Source organism: Piliocolobus tephrosceles, chromosome 3 (genome assembly GCF_002776525.5).
Source record: "Piliocolobus tephrosceles isolate RC106 chromosome 3, ASM277652v3, whole genome shotgun sequence".
In the NCBI taxonomy this organism is placed as follows: Eukaryota; Metazoa; Chordata; class Mammalia; order Primates; family Cercopithecidae; genus Piliocolobus; species Piliocolobus tephrosceles.
Window position 1 is genome coordinate 182,794,857 of NC_045436.1, and position 12,831 is coordinate 182,807,687.

The 12,831-nt window shown below is 47.5% G+C and overlaps 1 protein-coding gene across 4 annotated transcripts in view; it reads right to left on the minus strand.

Moving 5' to 3' along the window:
- NSD2 (nuclear receptor binding SET domain protein 2) overlaps positions 1-12,831 on the minus strand; it is a 114,701-nt gene that overhangs the window by 76,820 nt on the left and 25,050 nt on the right. For 3 of the 4 annotated variants that reach the window (XM_023206776.2, XM_023206777.1, XM_023206779.1), the window contains exons 2-3: positions 5,560-6,185; positions 2,154-2,316 (exon numbers count right to left, since the gene is read on the minus strand). In XM_023206776.2, coding sequence (XP_023062544.1) covers positions 2,154-2,316; positions 5,560-6,156 — 760 coding nt within the window. In that variant the 5' untranslated portion in view covers positions 6,157-6,185. Of the gene's footprint in view, positions 1-2,153; positions 2,317-5,559; positions 6,186-12,831 lie in introns of those variants that run through there. The other variant, XM_023206778.1, reaches the window with a different exon arrangement.

The following is a 12,831-nucleotide window of genomic DNA, read 5'->3' on the forward strand; positions in this document are numbered from 1 at the left end:
GTGGCTCACGCCTGTAATCCCAGCACTTTGGGAGGCCAAGGCAAGCGGATCACTGGAGCCCAGGAGTTTGAGACCAGCTGGGCAACATGGCGAAACCCCATCTCTACAAAAAAATACAAAAATTAGCCAGATGTGGTGGCACGCACCTGTAGTCCCAGCTACTCAGGAGGCTGAGATGGGAGGATCACCTGAGCCTGGATGGCAGAGGTTGCAGTGAGCTAAGATTGCACCACTGCACTCCAGTCTGGGTGATGGAGCGAGACTCCATCCCAAACAAAAGAGAAGAAGAAATTAAAAGTAATAAACCCTAATAGGAAGAACAAGGAGACTTTCAAAAGACTACTTCAGTTTCACAGGCATGAGAGGCTAAAAGCTAAAGATGGCATCATATAAACAAGTCAATATCCCCAGACACTAAAAAGGAAATCAGTAAGAGCTGCTTGTGTGCCACACAGACAAATGACATGGGAGTCACAAGGTTTGCTGTGTGGAGATTGCGCCTGGTTTTAGAAGGCAGAGAAAGAACTAGCAATCCCTCACACACACCCATGTGTGCCTGCACCCGGGCTGCAGAGGCTTGAAGGTCTATCCCCAAACAAAGGGGAGACAATTTCTGTCTCAACTAGCATTTTTTTTTTCATATTCTGACCAAGCGTAGAGACCCTGGGGTACACCCTGGGGTTCCTGCAGCCCCTTGGAAAGGAATCCCCCAATTGTGGCAAGGCAAGGATGCCAAAGGTCCTCCACGGAGACAGAGCCGAAGCCAGGCCATAGGCTCTTCTGTCACAACTCCTGCAGAGCACACATGCCTGTGCCTCACAGGACAGGAGGCCAGGGCAGGACTCAGGCAAGGGCACCCAGGACTCAGCAGAGGTCTCTTCATCGTCAGCCTGCCCCTCTAACATCTACATCTGCCAGGGAGGCACCACTGTACTCCACTCCTAACAGCCACCTGCTCCCACAGCCAGTTGACAAGCCTGTTTGGCCACGCAGGTGTCAGTGCAAAGACGTAAGCTCGTAGCAAAGGCAGCAATGCTGCCCCCACAGGAGCTCAGGCCTTCAGCCAGAGACCAGAAGGGGACATGTATGCAAGGACCACCAAGGGGTCATAAGAGGCTGACGAGTCAGCAATACTGGACTGGAGCACTGGCCTGGTCTGGCCTGGCTCTAGATGCCACACTTCCGGAGGGTGCACAGATCAGATCACAGGGTGACACTAACTTACTCAGTTCTAACTCTGCACTCACCACATTGAAACTTGCTCAAACTAAATTCCAACTTCACTCTAGAAGAACTTTCAGAAAAACCTCAGACCACATTATCTTTTACTCTTTCTCTAAAAACACATTTATGGGTTGACTATTATTTGCTCTGTATCAGGGACATAGAACATTCTTTCTTTTTGAGACAGAGTTTTCCTGTTGTTGCCCAGGCTAGAGTGCAATGGCGCAATCTCGGCTCACTGCAACCTCCGCCTCCCAGATTCTAGCAATTCTCCTGCCTTGGCCTCCTGAGTAGCTGGGATTACAGGCGTGCGCCACCACATCCGGCTACTTTTGTATTTTTAGTAGAGATGGGGTTTCACCATGTTGTTCAGGCTAGACTCGAACTCCTGACCTCAAGTGATCCACCCACCTCAGCCTCCCAAAGTGCTGGGATTATAGGCGTAAGCCACTGCGCCCAGCCTTACATTCTTAGTATGTTACATCACCTGCTCCATGTAAAAATCAATTTATCTACCCAAGCTTCATAAGACAAAGATGATAATTTCCAGTGTTTTCCATCTTCCCATAGGCCTAATAAAATTCACTTGGACATTTTTACAACTTAAACTTAGCATAAAACACTCTTGCTGCAAATCATCCTGAAACAAGCAATCACTATAACTAAATAATAAACTATCATTAAAACAGAAGTTATACAAGGCAAAGGTCAGGTCTCCCTTAACACTAATTCAATCAGATGAAGTACGTATTTGAGTTGAATATAAAAAGAAATGGCAACACATCACATGTGAATCAATCACTAACTTTAGGTAAAGCTGCAGAAATGAACCACAGCAGGGCTATCTAGAAAGAGTAAGAAAGAAGCTTGGAGATGAGAAAGATTAAGTGCAGAAGAGAGTTGGAAAAACAACCCAAAGCACACAATACCTTTAAGTTTGGTATAGCTGTGAAGGAGTGGATCTGCAGAAACCATGCAAGGCCACCAAGGGTAACCCGACACTTTGGACCACACCAAATCACCGACATTGTATTTCAACAGATGGTCTTTGTCTCTTCCAGTGTTTGGACAAGACTCTTTCTTGGCTGGAATCTGAAAATGAACAACAAAAGACAAACACTAACACATCCAATCACTACCTGTGTATCCAGAAGGCCAAGGATTCATTAGGCTATAATGTCCAAATACACACAGACCCCCAAAAATGGAGTGTGCTCCCTTGCTGTGTTTTAGATGATAGCCTCAACATTGTTTCATTAAAATTTTGTCTAGGCCAGGCGCGGTGGCTCACGCCTGTAGTTCCAGCACTTTGGGAGGCCGAGGCAGGTGGATCATGAGGTCAGGAGATCGAGACCTTCCTGGCTAACACAGTGAAACTCCATCTACTAAAAGTACAAAAAATTAGCTGGGCGTGGTGGCAGGAGCCTGTAGTCCCAGCTACTCAGGAGGCCCAGGCAGGAGAATGGCGTGAACCTGGGAGGCAGAGCTTGCAGTGAGCCGGATCGTGCCACTGCACTCCAGCCTGCGCGACAGAGTGAGACTCCATCTCAAAAAAAAAAAAAAAAAAGAAAAGGCCATGCGCAGTGGCTCACACATGTAATCCCAGCACTTTGGGAGGCCGAGGCGGGTGGATCATGAGGTCAAGAGATCGAGACCATCCTGGCCAACATGGTGAAACCCCATCTCTACTAAAACTACAAAAAATTAGCTGGGAGTGGTGGTGAGCACCTGTAGTCCCAGCTACTCGGGAGGCTGAGGCAGAAGAATCACTTGAACCCAGGAGGTGGAGGTTGCAGTGAGCCGAGATTGCACCACTGCACTCCAGTCTGGTGACAGAATAAAACTCTGTCTCAAAAAAAAAAAAGAAATTTGTCTCTCACTCTCAGCTAAAGGATCAGGACAGTGCACAGCATACAGCAGGTATTCAACATTACGAAGATCTCTATATAAATCTATTTCCTTGGCCTACTATTAATAGATGGTCTTCAATGGTGCTTTATTCAACTGGTCAAAAAGGAATTCTCACAGAAGTCCAAATCCATACTGATCCCTGTCCCCAGTCATGTCTGACAATCAGTTCTCAGCAGCCCATGTGTCACCAACATGAACCATCCTAGAGTGATGAGGGCAAGGGCAAGGAGGACTAGGAGCAAGTCTCGGCTCCATCACATGTAATCTGAGTCCTTGGGGCTCTCTGAGCCTCAATTTCTCCATCTCTAGAACATAATGGGTAGGTTGAGGCTGAACATTCCACCAAAGAAAACTCCTCCCCACAAGCCACTCACAGTTGTGCTCTCCAGTGGAAACAAGCACAGCCAGCGTGGCTGCAACCCACCAAGGGTGAATCCCTGGCCTTGCTCCTCAGAGCACTATACACATGGGTAGATTGTTCCACTGCCTCAGGCCTCAGTTTTCTCATCTGTGAGCTAAAGATGCTGGCCCAAAACCTTGCCATGAGCATGCTGGTGAGGACTGGCATGAGCTACCACATGACACATTTTCATGTTTTTTTGATCCTCCCACCTCAGCCTCCCTAGTAGCTGGGACCACAGGCAGTGCCACCATGCCCAGGTAATTTTATTTTTTGTAGAGACGGGGTCTCACTATGTTGCCCAGGCTGGTCCTGAACTCCTGGGTTCAAGCAATCCTCCTGCCTCAGCCTCCCAAAGTGCTGGGATTACAGGTGTGAGCCACCGCACCAGGCCTGACATACTTTCAGAACAGCTACCAGATTACTGCACAGCAACTCAGGTTTACATTTACTGACCCCACTCTGCAGATGGAGAGTCAAAATTCAGGTGAGTTACTCAAGTTTTAACAAAACCAAGGGACAGAGCTAGGAATAAAAGCCAGGTTTTTTTGTTTGTTTTTTTTCAGCTGGAGGAGAAAGAAAAAGCCAGCTCTGATGCAGGAGCATCATTTGAGGCCAGGAGTTCGAGAATAGCCCGTGTAACATACCAAGACCCTGTCTCAAAACAAAACAGCTAGGTCTCTGACAACTTGCACAGGCCTCTTCCCATGCAAAACCATGAGGTTCAATACTGCCGTGGGCACTTCAAAAAATCTTTCTAGGCTGGGCATGGCCCCTCATACCTGTAACTCGAGTACTTCAGGAGGCGGAGGTGGGAGAATCGTTTGAGCCTAGGAGTTTGAGACCAGCCTGGGCAACAGAGCAAGACCCCATCTCTACAAAAAACAAAAAATTAGCTGGGCACATAGTGGTGTACATTGTGGTCCAGCTACTCAGGAGGCTGAGGTAGAAGGATCACCTAAGCCTGGGAGGTCAAGGCTGCTCTGAGCCATGATCACACCACTGCCCTCTAGCCTGGGCAGAGACCCTGTCGCAAAAACAATAAATAAAAATAAGAAACTTTGCCACTGCAATTACATAAGCAAGAACTAAATAGCTCCTGAGTAATCAAAAAACATTTTTTTAACCCTCAAAGCTCTTCATTATTTTAACAATTCCAAGGAGCAGCAACTAAAGAGCAACACCCTATCGACCACCAGATGAACAGAGACTGCTGCCCCATCAAGAGTTCCTTCCTTCTGCCAAAGTCATGGCCCCTCGGTTGTTTCACATGGCTTATATTCATCCAAGTGTCAAGGCCAATCTGAATGCCACGTGAAGGCATGGAAACACCAACCACCAGGCAGAATGGAGCAGCGCCACCACATCTTTCCACCTCAAGTTAGGATGAGGAAACACTCATTCGCTTGTGTCCAGTGTGCTGGGCTCTGCCCTGGGAACCAAGAATGGGAGGCAAAAGACACATCCCTAGGCCTCAGGGAGGCAGGCCATCTGCTGGACTACCTGGCTGAGAAGACAGTAAGTGGACACTGGACCATAGGGTAAGGACAGCAGGTGCACCGCTGCACAGCTCTGCTTCCCACTCATCAGACGGTGCAGACTTAGGAAGTCACATTCTAGAGCCCAGCATGTCTCCACTGACCACACCAGGCTAAAGAACCCCTTGGAGATGAGATCCTTGAAAAGAGTGCAGCCTGATGTTGTCAAGCCAGGGCTCTGAAACTGGCAGAACCACATTAAGAAACAAGCATTACCTCTTTTTAGCCATTTGAATCTTGAACACTTAGCTCACCTCTCTAGACCTCTCAACAGGCTCAGCAGCCAGCTGAGAACTGAGGAGGCAGTGCCAGGACATCCTGGAGCCCGCCCTCCAACCCACAGCCAGGGCTCAGGCAAGTGGCTGGAAGTACCAGACCTGTTCTCATCTCCTCCGCCCACCCCAGTACTCGTGCAGGTACCCTCACACGATGGCCATGCTCACTACTCAAGGTCACGTGACCCCTGACACATTGTCTCCTAGATACCTTTTTATCTGAAGGACTCGAGATCTTAGACACAAGAGCTGCTTCGACAAGGCCCTGCTCCAGCAAGGAGTCATATTTTATGCTCCTCTTCCTGTTCCTTCTTGCCTTGTTTTCTGGTTTTTGTCCATTTTCTTCTGACTGAGACACATCAGCAGCACTGTCACCACAAATGGAAGATTCAAAGAGAGGCTTCCCATTCATGTACGTTTTGGTGATTTTCAGCTTAATTTCTGGAGAGCCATTTTTGATAGGGGTAGTGTTAGGTGGTGTCCCAATCCCTTTCATTTCCTGGGACTCAAAACGCAGTTTGGCATCATGTGCACCGGGTTCTCCATTAAACACCCGGGAAGTAAGATCTTTCAGCTTGTCAGCCGGAATAAAGGGCAGGGCGTCGTGGCCGTTAAACTTCTGCATGACCCCCTCCTGCAGGCTGCTGGAGAGCTGGGCTTTGCTGAGGAACACAGAACACTCGCGATTCACCTCACAGCTTGGAGTCTTCCCGTTGGCACTGCCGAGGATTTCTGGTGCCTGCTTCATCTTTATGCACTTAACAACACTCTGAACAGACAGGGGACTCTGCTTGATGCTAAATTCCATCCAGCCCAGATGCTTCCGTTCTTAGAACACTATGGTATTAAAAAAAGAAAAAAGAAAGAAAAAGCAATTACATTTAAAACCTAGGATAGGTATGTCAGGACCTCTACAGCTTTGTGGGGTCTGATTTTCTTTGTAAGTAATTTATAATGTTTTTATAATAATTCAGATCACAGAAGGCAGTTTTAGTATCACAAAAATTACACGGAATCACAAAATGATAAAGCTGAAAGCAAAGAACAAGGAATTATTTTTTAAAGGAAAAACATGAAAGTCAGTCAAGACAGCAAACTCCAGTTATACCACTAATAATCTACAGCATGGTCATGGACGCATAACTTAATTTGTCAATCATCCCTGAAACACAGATTTCCACCTTCCACCAGCATATACTTAAAAGAGCTAAAATGTGTGAGGCAGCTGGCATAATGCCAGGCCTATGCAAAAGGACAACAGGGAAGAGCATAAAAGCAAAATCAACACTAACAGGAAAAGAGTTCATCCCAGTCCCTCCTGTTACAGCTAAGGTATCAGGCTCAGAATGTGCCCAAGATGACCTGGTCAGCAAAGTGTAAAACCAGATATTCCAACTCCAAGCACAGGATTAGCTCCAGGTTGATGAAAATAAGAAGCAGCCGGGCGCGGTGGCTCAAGCCTGTAATCCCAGCACTTTGGGAGGCTGAGACGGGCGGATCACGAGGTCAGGAGATCGAGACCATCCTGGCTAACATGGTGAAACCCCGTCTCTACTAAAAATACAAAAACTAGCCGGGCGAGGTGGCGGGCGCCTGTAGTCCCAGCTACTCCGGAGGCTGAGGCAGGAGAATGGCATAAACCTGGGAGGCAGAGCTTGCAGTGAGCTGAGATCCGGCCACTGCACTCCAGTCCGGGCGACAGAGCGAGACTCCGCCTCAAAAAAAAAAAAAAAAAAAAAAAAAAAAAAAAAAAAAAAAAAAAAAAGAAAATAAGAAGCAAAAAACCAAGAGTCTCCAAGGGTGAAAGCATTCCCAGTCAGGTCTGGCTATGCTCAACCCAGTATTCTTATCACAGTCCACTATGCCCTCCGTGTTCAGGCCTAAATTAAACAAGAAAGAACACAGCAGTAACATCACATATTTTAGCTACTATCTGAAGATTAACTACTTGAGGACAACACTGCTGAGCCACAACACAGGTTACTTTGCCAGTGCACCACACTGGCCAACGAAGCCCAAGTGCAGAAGTACGCAGTTTAGGAAGATGACTCTGGCTGCAGTGTGGTGCTGTGGGGTCTTCACTGCAAAGCTACAGTCCCTAATCTGAGACACCTAGTGAAGGGGCCAGAGCCCCAAAACACAGCTAGGAATAAGAAACAGGTAGGCACCCGCCCCAGCTGGGAAGGCATCTCTCAGGCGTACACCATCAAAAGCTCCAACAAGAGCCCTCTGAGAATGCAGAAACCAACAGCATCAGACACTGGGGAAAAACGGAATACAGTAAGGACCAGAGATGCCCGTGGATTAGAACAGCGGTTCTCAAATGGGGAGGATTTTGTTCCCCAAAACACTTAGCCTCATCTGGAAGTATTTTTTAATTACCACCACTAGGGGGCGGCCCCTGACCTATGATGGGTGGTGGTCATGGATGCTGCTGTACCTCCTGCTATGCACAGGATGCCCGGGCAACAGGGCTATGCAGCCCAAGAAGTCCACAGCACTGAGGGGGAGGACACCTGATGTGCAGCAATAGGGGGCCGCTGGTGTCTACAACCTGCAGTCTCCACAGAAAAGCAGACAGCTGAGGAAGGAGACAGGAAGAAAAGAGCAAATGTAAAACCTTGAAAACGTTAAAGTCCCAGTTCAGTTTCACGCGCTTTGGACAACTCTGTAACACCAAAACACACACAAATGTGTTCTGTCTGGCCCACACAATTTCTTAAAAGGGTAGAACGGCCAGGTGCGGTGGCTCAAGCCTATAATCCCAGCACTTAGGGAGGCTGAGACCGGTGGATCACGAGGTCAGGAGATCAAGACCATCCTGGCTAACCCGGTGAAACCCCGTCTCTACTAAAAAATACAAAAAACTAGCCAGGCGAGGTGGCGGGCGCCTGTAGTCCCAGCTACTCGGGAGGCTGAGGCAGGAGAATGGTGTAAACCCGGGAGGCGGAGCTTGCAGTGAGCTGAGATCCGGCCACTGCACTCCAGCCTGGGCGACAGAGCGAGACTCCGTCTCAAAAAAAAATAAAAATAAAAAGGTAGATCAAAGTCAGCTCCTCTTCCAGCTCATATCATACCAACTGTCCCACAGGTAAAAACTATAACCCTGGACAAAATATTAAAAAACCACCTCCTGAAGGAACTGAGAGCAACCAAAAGCAGAGAGAAAATGGATGGAACCAATTCTTGAAAGAAAATGGAACAGCACTGGGTAAACTCCATTTTTAAATGTGTGACTGAGGAGAGTTTGAAGCAACTGTAACAGCTATAAAATGAGGGGGGAATCTCAAGGACAGAGTCTCAGAGGGGAGCCCCAAATTCTGCCTATGAACTCTGCCGAAATTCCAGGCTGATTCCAAGCAGCCTAGCTTATGAAATAACTGAAAAGAGATTCCAGCTGTTGGACCAAAAAAAAAATTTTTTTTTTTTTTTTTGAGACAGAGTCTCACTCTATCACCCAGGCTGGAGTGCAGTGGCGCAATGTGAGCTCACCGCAACCTCCACCTCCCGGGTTCAAGCAATTCTCCTGCCTCACCCTCTTGAGTGACCACACCTGGCTAATTTTTTTTTATTTTTAGTAGAAACAGGGTTTCACCGTGTTACCCAGGATGGTCTTTATCTCCTGACTTCGTGATGCACCCGCCTTGGCCTCTCAAAGTGCTGGGATTACAGGCGTGAGCCACCACGCCCGGTCACAAAACCATTCTTAAGGGGAATGTGGCCGGACTTTGGGAGGCGAAGGCAGGAGGATCACTCAAGTCCAGGAATTCAAGACCAGCCTGGGCAAGACAGTGAGAGCCCATCTCTACAAAAAATATAAAAATTAGCCAGCTGTGGTGATGTGTGCCTGTAGTCCCTGCTACTCAGGAGGTTGAGGCAGGAGGATCGCTTGAATCCAAGAGGTCAAGGCTGCAGTGAGCTATGATTGCATTACTGCGCTCCAACATGGATTACAGAGCAAGACTGTAAAAAGAAGGGAGAAAAAAAAAGGAAACAGAGCCTCACTGATCTGTGAAACAATATTAAAGCGTCTGGAGTCCCACCCAGAAAGAGGAGAGGGGAAAAAAAAGGCAAAAATAGGCCGGGTGCGGTGGCTCAAGCCTGTAATCCCAGCACTTTGAGAGGCCATCCTGGCCAACACAGTGAAACCCCGTCTCTACTAAAAAAATACAAAAAACTAGCCGGGCGAGGTGCTGGGCACCTGTAGTCCCAGCTACTCGGGAGGCTAAGGCAGGAGAATGGCGTGAACCCGGGAGGCAGAGCTTGCAGTGAGCTGAGATCCGGCCACTGCACTCCAGCCTGGGCGACAGAGTGAGACTCCGTCTCAAAAAAAAAAAAAAAAAAGGCAAAAATATTTGGAGAAAACAATGGCCCTCCAAAAGTTCCCCAATTTGGTGAAAAGTTCAGCAGCTGGGTGAGGTGGCTCATGCCTGTAACCCCAGCACTTTTGGAGGCCAGTGCAGGTGGATCACTTGTGGTCAGGAGTTTGAGACCAGACTGGCCAACATGGGGAAATCACAACTCTACTAAAAATACAAAAATTAGCCAGGCTTGGTGGCACGCACCTGTAATCCCAGCTACTTGGGAGGCTGAGGCAAAAGAATAGCTTGAACCCAGGAGGTGGAGGCTGCAACAAGCAAAGACCATGCCACTGCACTCCAGCCTGGGTGACAGAGTGAGGATCCGTCTCAAAAATAAATTAATAAACATAAAAATAAAATTTTTTGTAGAGACGGGATCTTTTCTTGTTGACCAGGCTAGTCTCTAAATCCTGGCCTCAAGCAATCCTTCCACCTCGGCCTCCCAAAGTGCTGGCATTACAAGCAGGAGCCCCTGTACCCTGCCAAACAATTTTTTTTTTTTCCCGTGAGACAGGGTCTCACTATCACCCAAGCTGGAGTGTAGGGCAATGGCACAATTTCAGCTCACTGCAACCTCTACCCTTCAGGGCTCAAGCAATCCTCCCATCTCAGCCTCCCAAGTAGCTGGGTCTAGACGTGCATGCCACCATGCTCAGCTAACTTTTTAATCCTTTTTTTGTAGAGACGGATCTCACTATACTGTTCAGGTTGATCTCAAACTCCTGGGCTCAAGGGATCTTCCCATCTCAACCTCCCAAAGTACTGGGATTACAGGCATGAACCACTGCATCCAGCCCAAACCACTTTTTTTTTTTTTTCCCCCGAGACAGTCTCGCTCTGTCACCCAGGCTGAAGTGCAGTGGTATGATCACAGTTCACTGCAACCTCTGCCTCCCAAGCTCAAGTGTCTCCCGCCTCAGCCTCCTGAGCAGCTGTGAGGACTATAAGGCACTTGCCACCATGCCCAGTTAATTTCTGTGTTTTTGTAGAGACAAAGTCACCATGTTGCCCAGGCTGGTCTCAAACTCCTGGGCTCAAGTGATCCACCCGCCTTGGCCTTTCAAAGTGCTGGGTGCAGATGTGAGCCACCATATCCATGGGTTTAACAATCTTTCTTATGTTGGGGAAGGCAAGGAGTGGGTAAGTTCTTAAGTTTAGAAAAGTATGAAGAACAATAGGACAAACGAATATACCCACCACCTTGAAAGACAATTTTTTGCATTCTGCCACATTTGCTTCCAGTTTTTTGTTGTTGTGGTTGTTGTTTGAGATGGAGTTTCACTGTCGCCCAGACTGGAGTACAATGGCCCAATCTCGGCTCACTGAAAGCTCTGCCACCTGGGTTCAAGCGATTCTCCTGCCTCAGCCTCCTCAGTAGCTGGTATTACAAGTGTGTGCCACCACGCCCGGTTAATTTTGTGTGTGTGTGTATTTTTAGTAGAGACGGGATTTCACCATGTTGGCCAGGCTGGTGCTGGTGGTGAACTCCTGACCTTGTGATCCACCCACCTCGACCTCCCAAAGTGCTGGGATTACAGGCATGAGCCACTATGCCCAGCCGCTTCTAGTTTTAACATGAAAGAAAAGAACTACAAATAATAACCACTACAAATGTGTATTTAGTGCTTCCTCTGTGGCACTCTGGTTTGAAGGCAGTCTCCAAACCTGAGAACTAGGAAAGGAAAGGAGGAACGGGAGCCAGCCCTCATGGGGTTGGAACTAGGAAAGGAAAGGAGGAACGGGAGCCAGCCCTAGAAGCCAGGGTCACCTAGGCAGACCATCCACCTCCACACCCACAACACTATAAGGTAGGTATGACTCTTCCACTCCACAGGTGCAGGGGCTGTGACACCCACATCATATAGCTGGGAAGCAGAGGGGCAGCACTCAAATATAAGCACTCTTACCTCTAGGTGCTGCCGCCCACCAGTCTGGTGAGGAGTGAATGCATACAGCAAAGATGAAGTCTACCTTATTTCCAACTTATAAGTTCCATTTGCTGTCCCCCAGAGGCAATCTCCATCATGATCTTCCTACGTATCCTCCCAGGTTATAGTATGTATCTATTAACACACAACTGTTGCATGCAGTTTGTATTGCTATAAACACCATACCTTTGCTCTGCAACTTGATTAGTCAGTCAACGTATCTTTATTTCCCCATTATGATATGTACAAATACAGCTTACTCTTTTTAGCTGTTGTATTATTCATCACAAATAATTTATTCTTATTAAGTTATTCAAAGATGATGGAAACAGGCCAGGAATGGTGGCTCATGCCTGTAATCCTAGCACTTTGGAAGGCCAAGGCGGGAGGATCATCTGAGGTCAGGAGTTCGAGACCAGCCTAGTCAACATGGTAAAACCCTATCTCTACTAAAAATACAAAAATTAGCCAGGTGTGGTGGCGCACGCCTATGATCTCAGCTACTAGGGAGGCTAAGGCAGGAGAATCGCTTGAACGTGGGAGGCGGAGGTTGTCGTGAGTCGAGATCGCACCACTGCCCTCCAGCCTGGACAACACAGCGAGACTCCATCTCAAAAAAAAAAAAAATGATGGAAATATACATAGAACATGATGTAAAGTTTCCCAAAATATTATGCAAAGTTAGCATAATCCTTATACCAAAACCAGGGAAAAAAAGAAGTATTGAAAAAAAAAAAAAAGCTATAGACAAGATCAGTCAAGAACTGACTGAAACTACCCTAAATAGAAGTCAATCAAATCCAGCCATCACTGTATAAAAAAAAAAAAAAAGATACCATGGCCAAAAAGGGTTTATCCAAAAATATAAGGATAATTCAACATCAGGAATTCTATTAATGTTGTCACCATGTTAATACATTATGGAAATTTTCTGATGAAGATGGCTAAAATGCTGTTTTAAAGAAAAAAAGAGGCCAGGCATGGTGGCTCACGCCTATAGCCCTAGCACTTAGGGAGGCTCAGGCGGGTAGACTGCTTGAGTTCAGGGGTTCGAGACCAGTCTGGCCAATATGGTGAAACCCTGTATCTAATACAAAAATTAGCCAGGTATGGTGGCATGCACCTGTAGTCCCAGCTACTTTGGAGGGGGGAGGCAGGAGGATTGTTTGAACCTGGGAGGTCGAGGCTGCAGTG